This window comes from Drosophila navojoa, chromosome 5, assembly GCF_054131105.1.
Source record: "Drosophila navojoa isolate 15081-1374.11 chromosome 5, UAZ_NAV_1.0, whole genome shotgun sequence".
Classification (NCBI taxonomy): domain Eukaryota; kingdom Metazoa; phylum Arthropoda; class Insecta; order Diptera; family Drosophilidae; genus Drosophila; species Drosophila navojoa.
The window spans coordinates 1,109,098-1,126,047 of NC_142893.1; the positions used below are offsets into that span (position 1 = coordinate 1,109,098).

At 42.8% G+C, this 16,950-nt stretch overlaps 3 protein-coding genes across 3 annotated transcripts in view; 1 reads left to right on the forward strand and 2 right to left on the reverse strand.

Annotated features, from left to right (window-relative positions):
* The window catches only part of CAH14 (Carbonic anhydrase 14), an 82,157-nt gene that overhangs the window by 7,112 nt on the left and 58,095 nt on the right, over window positions 1-16,950 (reverse strand). The window lies entirely within an intron of this gene.
* CAH15 (Carbonic anhydrase 15) lies at window positions 4,336-5,604 on the reverse strand. The gene has a single exon (XM_089262024.1). The coding sequence runs from the start codon at window positions 5,427-5,429 to the stop codon at window positions 4,446-4,448; it is 984 nt and encodes a 327-aa protein (XP_089118150.1). The 5' UTR covers window positions 5,430-5,604; the 3' UTR covers window positions 4,336-4,445.
* On the forward strand, window positions 7,878-8,863 carry Actn3 (alpha actinin 3). Its single transcript, XM_089262186.1, has one exon. It carries the CDS (start codon window positions 7,984-7,986, stop codon window positions 8,830-8,832), a length of 849 nt encoding a protein of 282 aa, XP_089118312.1. The 5' UTR covers window positions 7,878-7,983; the 3' UTR covers window positions 8,833-8,863.

Genomic DNA, 16,950 nt, shown 5'->3' on the forward strand with positions numbered 1-16,950 from the left:
TGTGTGTGTGCCACGCCATTTTATGCGCACACATGTGCATAGACAGAAAGAGAGCGAGAGCGAGAGCGAGGTAGGGTGAGGGAGACGGAAACACACACAGCAGCAGCAGCCGCCGCCAGACGTCAAGCTTTGATGATTTAATTTTCTGGTCTTCTAATTTAATTTTATTATAGAAATACAGGCGAACGCTGTGAGTGAGAGAGTGAGCAAGACTGTATGGCTGTGTTTGTGTGACAGACACACACACACACACACACACTTGCATAGACATGCATGCAAATTCGTTAATGGAAAATGGTGGCGTTTAATTGAAAAAGGAAGTACGCCGTAGGGCAGGAGGATGTGCAAGGACCAAAGGCAGAGCACAAAGTATGGGTGCGTTATAGCGAGTTTTTGCTGTACCGCACACACACTCGTTGTACAGTTTTTTGCGCCGCGTTTTTTTTAGGGTTTTGTTTTGTTTTCGCTTGGGTCATGTGCGGTTACGTTTGCAATAACAATTCGCAATTACAGTTATTTGTTTGTGAAATTCATATTTTTTAATTGACTGTCGCGGGCGGAGCGAGTTTTTTATAGTTGTTGAATTTAATTGGATTAAAAATGCGCAGATAATTACAGAATGGCGTTAATTAATCGTCAGCCGCCATATTGATTTTGCAGCAACAATATTTAATGATTAACAATTAACAAAAAGCAAGAAAAGAGAGAGGGAGAGGGTGAGGGAGAGAGAAACATAAATAAATGGCTGCTGCTGCGATTTCTGATGCCAACTCTTTGGGCTGATTGCAGCTGCCGCTTTCTGCCTTAATAAAACCAATTAAAATTCATTAGCTTCACACACACACACACACACAGAGAGAGAGAGAGAATCACAATCACACACTAATGCCATCATTCGCTCGTTTTCTCAATTATTCATTCAATTTATGTGGCACAAAAGCCGCTGCCGCCGCCGCCGCCGCCCCGGCTCTGCATGCATATTCATGCAGCTAAATGAAGAGAGGCAACACTTAAATGCAATTTACCTCAATTTTAGCATCTTCCAGCTTGCCAGCTTGCCGTCTTGCCGTCTCGGCATCTTGGCATCGTGGAGCCAGCCACAGCATCCAGGCGAGCCGCTTCGTCTTAACGTCTTTTCATGGCACTTACATCGTCATTCTATTCGTCTAATTTCATTTTCTTGGCTCTGTGCGAAACTACGACGGCGCATCCTTGCTGCTCCTTGCCTGCTCCTTGGCCTCCCTCTCGCTTAGTGTGGCAGCTTCTGTACGGCTTGCTGTCTGCCTTTAGATTTGGCAGCTCATGCGTTTTTCTAATTACATTCAATTAGAATGTTGATTGATATGTTTGTCTAACACAGCGACTGCCAGGATTGCCAGGCAGGATTCGAGCTGGATTCGAGGCAATTTGAATTGTCATTGGCTCGAGCTAAAAATAAATACAAACGATTTTAGTATTACAATTGACATTTTAAATTGTCGTAAATGTTAGATTTAACAGCCGACTTAAGATATGTTAAGGCTAGCTTAACATTACCAAACTTAACAGTAACTCAACATTGATTAACAGTGAAAGAAAGTAGATATACATATATTTTTTATATAAACTCTCGTTTAGTTCGTTTAATTCAAGTCGAGTTTATATTCCTAATTTTATGTAGTTCAATCAAATTTTCATTTAATATGTTTTCGATTTGGTGATTGAGCAACAAAATTGAAATTCGTGCGCACATTTTGTGGCCTTGTTTATTGATTAGAGACTCTTATTAATTATGCGCATTATTTTGTGTTCGCGGACAACAAATAAACAAATGACGTTAATTATGGCCGAAATGGCAAACATTTCTCATTTTGTTGATGTCTCTCGACGATTTGCATTAATAAATTCAATTATGCATTTTAATTGCAATTTCGTCGCAATTTCTATAAACTTTTTCCATTTCCATGTTCTTCTTCTGCTTTCAGCAAATTAATTATTTAGCCGAAAAGAATTAAATTTTTGGCAATCGAACCAAAAATTAAGCTTTATTTGGCAAAATTGCAATTCAATTAAGTTGCCAAAACAAATTGCAAATCGACAAAATGGCCAAAATGGACAAACGACAACAGCAACAACAACAACAACAAACGAAAAGTTGTTTGAATAATTTCATTAGCGTTGATTTGCAGCAAATGCAATTCGCAATTCCGAACAGCCTTCACCCCCGCTTCAGCCCCAGCCACAGCCCCAACCTCAGCCGCATGCACCTGATTATATAGCAAACTCTCCCTCTCTCTCTCTCTATCTCTTTCTCTCACTCTCATACATACATACATGCACACATATATATATGTATGTATATTAGATATATGTTGTGTGGCTCTGCATCAAATCGAACGCATTTTAGTTCTCGTCTGAAGCAAATGGTGAATCAAACCAGCCTCAGCCAGCTCCATGTAGCGTAATTACTGCCTCGATGTGCAATGAAACACAGCACACGCACACTGCGCGAAAGTTTGAGGACATTTCCAGAGTTTGTATGGAAATTAAAATGTTACTACGCACTACACATTCTACGCCCCCTGCCACTGTTTGGCGTTCTACTGCCGCTCGCTAAGCGAACTATTCTACTCTTCTCTAGTTACTTTCTACAAACATAGTCTAACTCTCCACTCTTCACTATACTCAATTCTTTCAGCGTGAAATTTCTTGTTACTCAGCATTACCCGCTCTTCAGTCTTATCATCATTTTCTACACTACATAGAACTTTTGCCTAAAGTGCTCTTCACGTGCCGTCCACTTAACTCTCCCATGACTTTCCACTCTTCTCTGATCACTCTCCACTCTATGCAGTTAACTTTGTACAATTCCTTCTCTCCACCTTCTACTCTCCACTCCCACCGTTCTCCCATTACTCCCATTACTCTGCACTCTCGTCTGTCTCTCCTCTCCTCGCACTCCACTCGCCACCCTTCAACCTTCACTATCCATAATTCACTCTCTACTTTAGTCTCTCCACTCTCCACTTTAATCTCTCCACTCTCCACTTTAATCTCTCTACTTCTCTCCACTCTATTTTCTATACTCTTCACACTCCCATCTTCAATTTAACTATTATCTATAATCTTCATTCTCCACTCTCTACTTTCTCCTCTCTATTCTGCCCTTTATTCAACAAACTTCCATTGCAAAAGCTCTCAAAAATTCCACAATTTCTCTCAGTGTAGCTTGCATCTGTAGCAACTGCTGGGCCAACTGATAATTAGAAGCTACAACAGGGCACGCAGTCAACGCAGCTGTATGTTTATGTGTGTGTATAATTTGACTGTGCCTTGCCAGAGAGGGAAACAGTGAGAGAGAGAGAGAGAGAGAGGTATACAGAGATAGAGTATATGAGTGTTTGAGTTAGAGAGATGAGAGTGCCTCACCGCAGGAGGCGCAATCCCAATAGCCCAAGCCCAAGCCCCGGCGCAGTCCCAATCCCAATCCCCGTCCCAATTCCACTCCCGGTCCCAATCGCAGTTACCGGACACAGTGCCAATGCCAATCGCATTGCCATTTGTTGGGCTGGGCAACATGTCCGCAACAGTTTCCGCTGCACTAACGAAATTATAGACGCAGACGAGCACAAACACAGCTACACAAATTCTAACACATGGATGACCGACTCCGTCGAGCCGTGTCCTGCGGCGCAGCAGGACGAAGCTCGGCAGCGACATCTACTGCGCTGCCTAAATGCTCTTTGAGCGTCTAATTAGTGGATTAGAGCGCAACGATGCGAATTCTCTGGGCCCAATGAAATTGTGCGGAAGATTTGCTCTGGCCCTGGCCGTGGCTCTGGCTCTGCTCTAATTAGCTCCGGGGCAGCAGCTGGGGTGGGGGTTGAGGCAGGGGTAGAACTGGCGGACAGCAGCCCTTAAACCCAATTAACCAATATGAAAACAAATCTATTTACGTGACGTTAATTGCACTTTATTTTAAACCTTGATTGGACTGAACTTAACGAGCTTCAAAAATCGGGTGGAATATCATTAAGATTTTTGTAAAGTTAAAATATTCACGTTGGAACATTGCAAGAGAATTTCTTCAGAATAAAAGTCAAGTATAATTCGAGAATATCATATTAAGAAATCAAATTCGATGCGTATATCTCCCTCAGATTACCAGTTCATTTCCCTAGCACTCGATCTATTATGAACCATTAGCATCTGTTCTAACTCCCTATCTAACCATCTCTCAGTTTCAGTTGTGGTATGTTCCAGGAGGAATTAGGATGTGTTCTTCATCTAACTATCCACCATTATTCAGTTTCCTTCTCTCTCTCTCTCTCTCTCCCGACTCTTACTCCCGTTAACTAAATTTTGCGCCTCACATTAGCTATATTTAAATACATATATATACACATATCGAGCATTTTACACATTCGGGTTTCATTCCCTCAAGTACGGCACACTCCCCGTCGGCCCTACTCATCGAATGGATTGTAGGAGTTGAACGAGACCGTGCGATCGCCCAGCTCCTGCACGGGACGTGCATTCCTGCTGATGCGGGAGCCGCTGCGGCTGCGCAGCTTGCGGAACTCGTGCAGCTGCCGCTCGCTGATGGCCAGGGGCAGCGGATTGATGAACCACTCGGCGCCGCGATGGCAGGGCGGCTCAGTGAGCGAGCCGTGGTAGCTGTAGAAGTCCGTGTAGAACGGCGGCATCAGATAGTTCAGGGGGAACGGCGGTATCTCCACGCTTTGTCCGGCGCGCTGCACGGCGACCAGGTACTGGACAATCACATCGAGAAAGGGATTGTCTGCGGCTATGTCGAACATGTAGGAGATCACGAGCAACCTGCGACTGGAGACCTGGTCGCCCTCGTTGCAGCTCGTATGGAGGCACTGCATCTCCAGGGGGAAGTGCTCGTTGTTTATCGAGTGCTCCGATCCGGTGGAGTTCTCGTGCCAGCTCCACCGGAAGCTGATCTCGTGGAACATGAACGAGCACAGCAGATCGGCCCCATCGACGAACGGAGTCTCGCCCGTAAAGCAGGCCCGCAGCAGCAGGGTGTGTCCGTTGTTCTCCAGCCGTATGCCCACGGGCAGCTCATCGTAGCCCATCCACATCAGGGACAAGCCCATGCAGACATGCTCAGCATCCCGCGTGTCGATGTTGATGGGACTCTGGTTGTTCAGGGCCGTTGCCCAAGCGTGCGGCCCGTTCTGTGCCCCGTAGTCCAACGCAGGCCTCGGCTCAGCCGCATCATCATCGTTATACTCGTCCGAGTCCATGTCCTCCTGCCCATCCAGGAGCGCGCACTTCCTGAGGCGCTCGATCAGGCAGAAGGTCGAATGCAAGTTGTAGAGCATTACGACGGCGCCACTCACCGCCCACATCAGAACCACCAAGTGGGCGTCCACGAAGTGGTAGACGAGCTCGCGCACCCAGCTCCAGCAGATGCCCATTCTGTATATGTGTGTGTGTATACCGTATATATAAAAGTAGAAATATATATAAATTGTGCCAACTCTTTGATCCAATATGGATGTACTTCTCGTCGCTTTCGAGAAACAAACTCAAGTGAATAACTTATTTCGACATAAATTTCGATAGATTACTGAACGAAGATGAACACACAACTAAATATTGCTCTAAATGTTGTTTGAGTTGTCCCAAAAGACAGAGCATGCTTTAAGCAACTCGATTCTCGACTAGATGATGCCCTAGATATATTCAGATATTAGACTTTCTTTGTGGTTGTACAAACTGAGTAAAAGTTATAAGTTTTTGCATGACTCTTATGTATTGTTGATTGGCTTACTGAACTCTAGAAGATGTCATAAAATGGTACTATTTCTCAGAATTTGACACAACTTAAGGATATTTAGGATAAACAGAAGGAACAAGTTATGAGGAGTTTGCAAACAGCAAACAAACATATAGAGAGGTGAATAGCAATGTTAAAGAGATGAATAGAGAGAGAATAAAGAGTATAGAGTGGGAGATAAAAATAAAAGAACTTAAGAAGAGTAGAGCAGAAGAGCAAAGTAGAGGAAAAATACACGCAGAGAAGGCTCGATTTGGAGACAGAGCAGCAGGAGAAAGACAAATAGACTGAAATGGGTTATATGGGCGGACATATGAGCACGAGATGACACGACAGACAGACAAGTAGTAGGACCAGAAGTGAAAGGGACGAACGGAAAGTGAATCGAACATATGAACGGGTAGATAAAGATAGGAGAGGAGTAGATCAAGGAGTAAGACAGATAGATGGATCATGATTTGATGGCGAAGAGGTGAATAGAAGAATAGGCAGAATGCCGGACAGACAGATTGAGAGATAAATGCATCAATGGACAGCCGGAGAGTAATAGAAATGGACAGACAGACACAGGAACTAAGTAATGCAGAGGAACACACATGGACAAAGTATTGGACAACACCCGCAGATATACAGGCGCTAAGATAGCCTCAATTACGCTAGTTCAAGCCAGCATTATGAGTGCTTTAGTACTGGCATACCCGTACCCGTACCCATAGCATGCCCCACTTTTCATTTAATCAGAGGGTATTTCGCGATAGCCCACTGGGCCGCCCGGCTAAAAAGTTAATTATTTTCAAAAACAAATTTGCGCAAAATTTGCAATTTTATTTGCATTTTTGGGCAGTTGCCGGCGATGTTTTGTTGCTGTTGTAGTTGTTGTTGTAGTTGTAGTTGTTGTTGCGTATTTAGCATAAATTAATTACGCGAACAACTCTTCAGCGTCGGAAATTACTTGCACAAATATCCTGCGCTGCCGCTGCCGCTGCTGCTGCTGCTGCTGCTGGCGCCGCTGCTGCTGCAAGGATATTAATTAGTTTTGTATACACAAAATGCGAAATGAGCATTAAAAGCGGAAATTATTTTTGCAGCTTCTACAAAGCTTTCGTATTTCTTATATATATATGTATAGCTATATCTACATATACATTATATACATATATATTTTAATGAGTTTTTCGCATTGCAAACACTAAACTAGTTGACTTTGCTGAAATTCGACACTTGCTGCACGCAGATCGCTGATTAGCATTCAAATTTTGTTGTTGTTGTTGTTGTTGTCAAAAAGCAATCACAGTGCACTCAACGAACGCCCCTTGGACCCGCCCACTTCGCCAGCTGACCAGAAACAGAACTCACGCACCCTCAGGACTCTCTCTATCCAATGCTCACTCGCTCACCCCCCTCACTCTCTCTCTCTCACTCTCTCTCTCTTTCTCGCCGTGAAGTTTGATTGAATTATGACATTTTTTGATCAAATATTATTTGGCTTGCTGCGGCGCCAGTGGGCGTGGTAGCTGTATGGGCGGCACCAGCCACCAAATGTTGCAAATGTTTCATTGACTCTGCATTGTTGTTGCACGCAAATTGCGGGGTCAACATGTGGCATGAACGCAACACTAACAATGTTATTTGAAAACCCTGAAAGTGCCTCGGGCACTGCCCATCATAATGATGATGATGATGATAATAATATGAGATTAATGAAGCTGTTTAGATTCGCTTTTCGGTCACTTAAGGTTTAATTGAGTTTTGCATCCGAGTCAAAGCTAACGAATCGCTAAAATGTATCCAATTACAGTTAAATCTGCAATGGAAGAACTGTTCATGCATCATGATTAGTATAAGATGTTTCCTTATGTATAGAGTTATTGGAATTCCAATATTGTTATATTTTATATTATTTTTGCATATATTCAATTTTCCGTTTTTACAGATTTGGAACTTCGATTCCTGCTCTTTTATTATAATACCCCAATGTAGACCCTTATATACATTTACGTAAAATAGGGCAAGGCTTGGCCGATTTGAGAAAGTTGACTTAGTTTCAGTCTTTAGATCCCAGATGCCCCTGTACAAAATTTCAAATTTCTTTCCCTTTTTATATTTTTAGTATTTTCTTTCTAGGCTCTCCAAAGTGCTTAACAAAAAATTCAATCAAAACAGCCGTAAATTTATTTTCACTCGCTCACAAAATGTTGAAAAACTCCCCACATCTGGAGACGGAGGCGGAGGAGGAGGATTACCTCTCCATACTGAATCTGTCCAGTGAGGAGGCAATACGCGACCTGAAGCTGATTTGCGACAGCATTTGGCTGCTCAAGGCGCAGATAGCGAGTCGCAGAGCCAGCCTGGCCAGGGAGCAGGAGCTGGCTGAGTCGAGTCGAGCGGACCGAGCAGACGGAACAGACTCTTCCTATGAGGAGCTGTCCAAATCGAAAGATAGGGAAGATGGCTCCGATACGGACACCCTGCTGTATTACAGTGACATTGGGAGCGTCTCCGCGTTCGAGATGGAGGAAGTCGAGCTGGAGCTGAGCACGTCCATGTCATCGTCTGCCATGTCGAAATTCCAGCTGCCGCTCGATAGCAAAGATCATCTCAAGCTGGAGCTGAAGTCGTCCACGACCTCCACTCCGACCTCATCCCAGTTGAAGCGGAGCTCCAGCATTTGCACGCTCGATGGCAAGACGTTCGGGGATCGCCATCGCGAGCTGCTCGTGATTTGCCAGAAGATAATGCGACCCTACGGCATACCCATGTACGAGTTCTCCACATCGTGGACCAGCGGCCACGCCTTCTGCGCCTTCATACACTCCTATCGCCCCGACCTGATCGACAGCAAGTACTTGAAGTGCGAGAGCTCGATCGAAACGCTGCGCTACGTCGAGCAGGTGGGCAAGACCCTGGGCGCCCGCTTCGATGGGAACTTCGTGAAGTACTTGAGGAGAAAGAGGCCGGGATTCGTGAAGATATATTACTATGTCGCTCAGCTATACAACAGTTTGGAGTCCATGGAAAAGCCCTCAGAGTCCACTGACTAAAGTACTTACGTATATATTTTTATACATATATCTTTGTCTATATAAACATTGTGTCTAACGGTATGCATTGCTCCGATTCTACAAACACTTAAATGGAGCTCGACTTGACTTGACTCACAAACAAATTGGCGCCTCTCACAAACATGCGAAAGAAATTTCCGCTTCCGTTCGAAAACCTCGTTAAACTGAGGCGAATTCAATTGAAAGCGTTGCGCTTTGAGAGCGCAAAGCAAGCAAGAGAGCTAAGGCGGTAGACAGCTCGACTAGAACTTACCCTAGAAGTGCGGTGTATTAATGAACAACTAGCTAATACCCTGCCCAAAAGGCACCTTTCATCTCACACAAGCTGTGGCTATAAATATATCCACTTTCTTAGGAGCTTTAGGCTAGGCAAAAGTGATTAGGAGGGGACAGAGTGCGGGTGACTAGCTAGATACCCTGACTAGAGTTACTGTGTCCTAGAGTTACTCTTTCTTCATATACGATCAGCATTTGCAATGCTGTCTATATCTCTTTGTTTACCAGAACATTTCGCTAGGTTTATATAAGTGATACATTTTTCTATATGTACCTCAAACGTTTGTGTATGTATATAAGAGAGCTCAAGTTAATCGCTTGAATAGTTCTCGAGCGATACGAAAAAGTTAAACGTGCTCCAAATTCTATATGTGGTGCGTTAGGCTAAGCTGACATCTATTTATAATCATAATAAGAGAGCGTCTACAAAAAAAACTAAAGATGAAGAGTCTCTTACATGCTACATGTTAAAGAAAACTTTAATTTCTCAATTTTCAATCAGCAAAAATGTAAAAACTTTTGTTTTGCCAGCCACAAACTTAGCCACTCAATCAATATACCCCAGCATATAAATTCGCGTGCAGCTCGGGCGAGAGACATCGATAAAGAGAGCTTGGCTGCACTCGCCAAGTAAGGGCAGGTGGGTGAGGCAGGTAAGGTCGATAGGCAATCGCAATTGGCTAACAGCATTTGCGGGGAATTCGATTGGGATAGCTGCTGGCGGGCATTAAGCGAAGTATATCCTTTAAATCACTTAAACGCAATTTGCTGATTAGACCATTGACCTCCCCCCTCTACCCACTCTGCCACTCTGTGCCACCCTCTCTCTCTCTCTCTTTCTCTCTCTCTCTCTCTGTCTGTCCCTCTCTCTAATTTCGATGCGGTGCACAGCGGGCGCCTTTTCCGTCAGGCGTAAAATTTCACACATTATTCGAATGCTGCGATAACAATTGTCCTTGTTTGATCCTGGGCACAGCTGATAATGTTAATATGCGCCGCAGGACATCAAACACAACCAAACTCAACAACTCCAAACTCAACTTTGTTGTTTGGCCAATCCGCTTAGAGCCAAAATCTCATGCAGCAGCAGGATTATCGGCGAGGTGCGTTTGTTAAATGAACAGCGAGTCTGAGGAGGTTCCTATCCTGAGAGAGTGAGTGTGAGTGTGTGTGTGTGCGCGTCTGCCTGCCTGCCTACCTGATCGATTGTCCTGTGCTATTTTCACAGTTGCTTAACCACAGCTAAAACCACATTTGCTCTACTTTTCCTATCCTGTTTTCCCTGCTCGACTTCCTTTACATATGTTACACTTACTTGAGCTGCGCCTCACCTCAGCTGTTGTCTCTGCCCAACTAGCTGATATCCTGCAGTAGACGCATTATATATTCTAGCTTTCCTTCACGTCACTAGTTCAATCTGTTCTCCACTCTTTCTCGAACTCATTCTTTTTCTGTTCGTCTCGTTATTCATTCTTTATCCCTCTACTATATTTTTACTTCTATTATTATTTCTCATATACGAGTTTTCCTTTACTATGTTCTGCTACACCTAGTCTATCTATTCATCTATTTATTTTATCCTGTCCAGTCTTTCCTCTGCTTAACTTCCTCTATTACTTATACTCTGGAGCTGACTGTTATCCCATCTCTACCTCATCAACTCTAATCATCATCCTTGTTCCACTTCAGCTTGTTTAGGTATTCTCTCTGCTCTCACTGCTATCCGCTCTACTTCCCCTATTTGTCTCCTATTTTAACCATCATCCCCGCGCGCCGATCACTTCGGCTACTGTAACTCCATTTGCCACTCAGCTGGCAATGTAATCGTGATCCTTATCGCAGCATGCGACCTTTGTCGACTCGTTGTCCTTTGTGTATCCTTGAGCGCTAGAGCACTTCATTAGCAGCTCTCTCGCTCAGCTTAGGGGCGTTAACGTGTTCGTCCTTCCGTTTGTTTACAATGTTTTTCTTTTCATTTTTTTTCGCTATTTGTTGCTTTTTGTTACTTGGCCTCATTATGCGACAAAGACGCACTTCCCCCACCCCTGCCCATGCCTAAACCGCAGCCGTGCTTGTTATTGTTGTAGCTTTGCTTTGCCACAAAGGTAAGATGTGAACCAATAACAATTATATTATAGGGTATCATTGCTGCAGCCGGAGACTGTTTTCAACAACAAACAACGCCTACTTGAAAAGTGAGAAGAATGAATTATACCTAAAAAGTGAAAACTGTTAAGGGAGATCATTCTAAAATATTCCCATAATTGGCAAAGCAGAATGAAATTTAATATAATCTAATTTTTTAATTTCCTTCTGTATTTGGTACATACTAAACATACCAGCACATACACTCTCTTTTCCTAATACTACTATCTAGAGTATAGACAGGCTACATAAACCAATACACATTCGCATATGATTCTTAATAAAAATGGCAAACGAATTTTCTATTTATATACTCAATATGATGAGCCTAATAAAGATCATTTTAATCTGTGTGTGGAGCCAAGTTAAAAAGCAAAACTGTAAATTAATTAAAATAAATATAATAGAAGCTTTTACAGACGCAAATGCTCAACTGTTGTGAACAGCAAAGGCTTACACCATGTTGGGTGCCTCTGCTTAGTGGAACATCAATATAGCTCATACAAACCACAACATCCACATACGTCTAAACTTTTTCTCTATCGATGTCACAAACCACCCTATTCATATTAATCTTAGCTGCCACAATCCACATGGTTCGAAATATTACTTAGCTCAGGCGCTGCAATCCACAGCGTTGACATCCACTGACCGCAGCGCCCACATTTATTATAGACTCACACCTTACAGATTTACTCAATTGCAACTAAATGTTGAGCATTTCAAGCTAAATCAAATTAAAGGTAGGAACTTAGCTAAATAATATAGGTTTTTGTATTGGGTAATATTTACAAACAATTTTGAGGATTTGAAAAACATTTGGCAATCTATTTTATATTGAAAAGAATTAAGGGATCGAAGTAAATTGATTAGAACTTATTTCAGAGGTCCAAAATAGATTTAGAAATAATGCAATTATTACATGCACAGAAAATGAATACTTTTGGAACTTTAAATCAATATTATATATTGCATGCTTAAAACGTATAAACTAGCATTATTTTAAACATTTTTTGAAATAATTCTAGTTTATAATGAGAGAGTGATTGCAATGCTTAGGAAGAAAGCATACAACGTATTAAACGCATTAAAATCGCGATAGAACAGGAGACCGTTGAAGGAGAATATTTTTTAGGTTAGAGGTAATTTTATAGCAGTCGATTAAGTTAAGTTTTAAAAACATTTTGTAAACTATTTTTGAAAAAGCCTGCCAGAGAGAAACACAAAAACAAAGAAAAAGCTATGCTGAGCCACATAAAAAGACGAGAGGGAGAGAGAGAGAGCGAGAGTGAGAGGTAAAAATAGCTATAGAGATAGACACTAAGCAAGAATAATGCGTTACATGGAACTGCACTAAGCACCAACATTTTTGGCTGCCTTTTCACAAGCAGCGAATTCCTTTTTTTATGCGTCACACGGCTGCACGGCAAGGAGCGAGGGAGAACAAGTGCGAGAGAGAGAGAGAGGGAGAGGAAGGCAGAGTTGCGACACAAACAAGTTGAAAGCAACTCAAGTTCCCGTTAGTTGACTCAAAGAGTGGGCGTGCGGCATGTCGCCTGCGCCTAGACAAATTACCAAAGAGCAGCGACTGCAGCTGAAGCCATCCGTCAGCTCGGAAAAGGGACACAGCACCGACACGAGCACAGAGCGAAGGATCCTCCAAGGGAATTTTTTCGGATTTTGGGTCTAGCAAAAACTCAATGCAAATGTTGTCCAAAAATGGAGCCTTACGCCTTTAGCTAATTAGTCAACCAGGGGCCCACACGCAGCAGCAGCAACAACACACGATAACAACAACAACAACAACAACAACAAACGGGCACCAATTAAATGCTTAAGCTGAGTTTCTGGTCTGCTTGTCATAAATTTTGACTGATTATGCGTATTCGTCTTTGTCGCTGCACTGTCCCAAGGAACCATTGTCCCTGGCTAACAGTAACCCTACTTCAGCCAGTGCTGACACCGAAAAAAAGAGCTAGGTCTATAAAAAATAGTAGCAAAAGTTAAACTATAGAGCAAAAATAAGCTTAAGCTTATTTGTCTTAAATTAAATAAATATTTACACAAACCAACTAAAAGTTTCTTTAAATATAACTTTAAAAACCTCAGAGAAGTATCAAAAACAAGCCAGCTTCCTCAAAAAATTTTAGCTTTAATATAGCCAAAGTTGGCGGGAAAGTAGCAACAGTGTCAACACTGAGAGCAACCTCTATCAGTTCCCGCTCACCCCTCCCCTTATACATCCTTCTCTCGCACTTCCTTTGGCTTGCTTTTTGCGTTTCAAGTGAAGAAATTTCTGCGTTTTGCTCCGCCCCGCCCTGCCGCATCGCCCCCTACCCATGCGCCTGCCCCTGCCCCTGCCACAGCCCCTTGAGCCAGTGTCCAAACGCAATTCATCATTCAATTAGATTGACCGCAGAGCCGCATTTCAAAGTTCGTCGACATCTTCTTCGAGTGTTTGTTTTAAAGGTCCACGGCAAAGCCTTTAATGCAATTTTTGGCCGCTGCCATCGATTATCCTTTCAATAAAACGCCTCGAAAATAAAAACCAAATAACAAAAAATCCCACCACTCGATGCCACGCATTTGTTTTTGTTTCTCTTGTTTCTTCTGTGTAAATCTCGCGCTTGATTTATGCTCTAGCTTAAAAGCCAATTGATGTGGAGAGCAAAGGAGCTGCTAAACTGGGTTTGAGTCGAGCGAGCAGAGAGATCCCGTTGCATATTCTGCACGTACACTTCACCCACTCTCTCTCTCTCTCTCTTTGTCCCGCTCCCACTCCCGTTTCGTTGGCGGCGGCTTAAGCGTTGCTTTGACACAAAGTCAAAAAATGCCGCGCACATGCCAAGTGCCAAGCATTGCAGACATAGAGATGTGTCCCTCTCCCACTCTCCCACTCCTCCACTCTTCCACTTTGCTGCTGCACTCCTCTCTCTTTAACTCCTTGCAGCTTAGTATGCCAGCGGCTCAGCCAATATACTGTAAAGTGATTTATGTCATGTCCATGCATAGCATGCAAAAGTGCGCCTCTCTCTCGCTCTCTCTATCTCTTTCTTTCTTGCGTGAACTCTAATTGAGGCGATGTTTGCCTTGAGGACAGCTAAACAATTTCAAAAATATTGTGAAATTCAACTAGTTGTCAACGTAATATGAGAGGCACACACGTTTACACACACACATATACATATATACGGATATGTATGTATGAATTTATATCAGTCCATCAAATGCGCAACAGCCTGAAACGCCTTTGATTAATTAACACGGTCGAACATAGCTGATAACAAAATCGAAGCAAAAAATATACAAAACGAAAAAAAAGGAAGGCAGAACGCTGCAGCCGGGCATTACTGACTGGCAAATACCTGCTTAGACTTGTTGTTATACTCAAGAGTTTATAGTTAGAAGTTATAGGCTAAGTATCAGATTATATACATATTATATCAACGATCTATACTTTAATCTGTTCTGCAATGAAATACATACTAAGCCAAACCCATATACTCTCCTTTCTCTTCTTCGTCTAGTCTGAAAATAGACTTAAGCTCTAATAAACGAGCCCAACATCGAATTGAGATGTTTTTCTTTTTATTTGTTATTGTTCACGATTATTTTGTTTATTGATTTTTGATTTTTCTGTGCACTACACACGCACAAAAAATGGGAAGGGCTATGGGAATAGATGAATGATTGGGTGTTTGAGGGTAAACAACGCAAGTTAGATAAGCTTTATAGTTTACTCGGAGCAAATTAGAGCTTGATAAGCAAAAATTTAAGTAAGAAGTGAAATAAAACTTGTCATATAAATAACTCAATATAATAATCATAAATATGAATGAAAATAATTGTAAAAAAAAAAAATAATATTAATAACGTAATTATTTTTAACATATTAATATTATTTTTTCTCTTTATATAATTATCAGTAATACATATATTATCTATATTAAATATGGAATATATACCTTACCTAATATTAAGTTCTATCTTTATGGCTTCTTAAGCTTTGCTATTTATTTGAATAAATCCACGACTCATTAGAGATTACCCAAAGTCTATCTGAATCGAATTGTTTCAACTCACACAAAAGAATCTAAGATCATGTAAATAAATGCATATACATTTTATACTATGTATGTATCACTCAATGTCTCTGGGGCTCTTCAGCTCTTTTGCAAACAATTGAGATTAGTTGTGGATATCTGAAATGTTGCTCCTTCTACTTGTTTGGATTCTGTGTTTACTTAACTGGTAGACAGGTAGAGAGCTGGCTACCTGTCAGATCTGAGAATTGTGTGTGATATTTTACAGATCTAAATGTATTTTACTGTATCAATTGCTAGACTTCTACTGCTGCTTCTACTTCCACTATCTCTTCTTCCTCGTCTTCTGGGTTGAGACATACATCAATTTGGGTCTTTGTACAACAGCTTGAATAATTTGTTTGTGCTTCTTGTGGTTGGGTTTTCGGGGGTCTTGAATTTGAGTTTTTAATTAACGCCACGAATTTGTTTGCTTGCGCTTGCACTTGATAGAGAAAGAGACAGAGAGAGACGGAAAGAGATGAGAGGTCGATTTTTTTATTTTATTTTTTATTTTCATTTGATTTTTGGGAATTCTACTTTTATTTTGCTTTCGGGGCAAACGGTTGCCATGGCAAGTTTCATTTCGGCAACATTCTTTGCTGGCTAATTCAACATTTTGCATGCTGCAACAAATATATATGTATATATATAGCAAATTCCACCAAAAAGCAGCGTCCTGACAACAAAAAACTAATAAGCAACTGCAGAGAGGCGAGCTGAGAATGTGGAGGCGGGGCGTGGGCGACTGTTACAACAGGTGAGTGGGCACACGTGGCAGCCGCCACGGCAGCACCAGCAGCAGCACCACCAACAGCACCAGCAGCAGCGGCAGCCAGGAGCCATCTTATATAGCTGCAAATGTTTAGCTGGCACACGGCTCAATCTCTGTCATCCTCTGAGAGTTATGCTTTATACAAATTCCACTGTTGGCCGCCGTCTCCCCCACGCCCCGCATTTGACTTTTGGCAATAACTGTGAATGGCTGGTTGCCAGCGCAACAGCAAATGCAAAGGGGGGGCGAGAAGCTGGCTGCGCCGATTTCTTAGCGCTCGTTTTTTCTCGACTATCGCCTATCGATAGGCGCCGCATAACAGGCGCCAAAAACAACTGCTGCCTATCGACTTGAGTGTCCCCCCACCCCATTGGCCCAGCCGACACACACACACACGTGCAATGCTTACGTTTTTGTGGGCGGCGCTTGCATTACGCACAGCAAGCGCTTACTATCTCGCTCTGACTTGCAGCTGCGCAGTGGTCAGAGCGCGACAGCTAGCTATGCTCAGTGCTGCTCGCGTTAAGATGGCAGCTGCATGCTATAGCCGTCTCTGTCTTGCGCACGGCACACATCCGCCTTGCAAATCAAAGCAGTCGGCAGATAGAAAAGCAGATAACGCGCGCCTTACCCGCTTTTCGCATTTCGTTTTCGTTTTTCACTTGTCGATTGTTTGGCACGCCAGCCAGCCAGCTATTGCCAGAGAGGGGGGGTGAGCGAGTGGGCGGATGGGTGTATTGGGTGTTGGCGATTGAAATCATTGTTGTCGTCAGCGTCAGCGCCAGCGCCGGTGTTGGCATCGGCGTCGTCGTCGGCGTC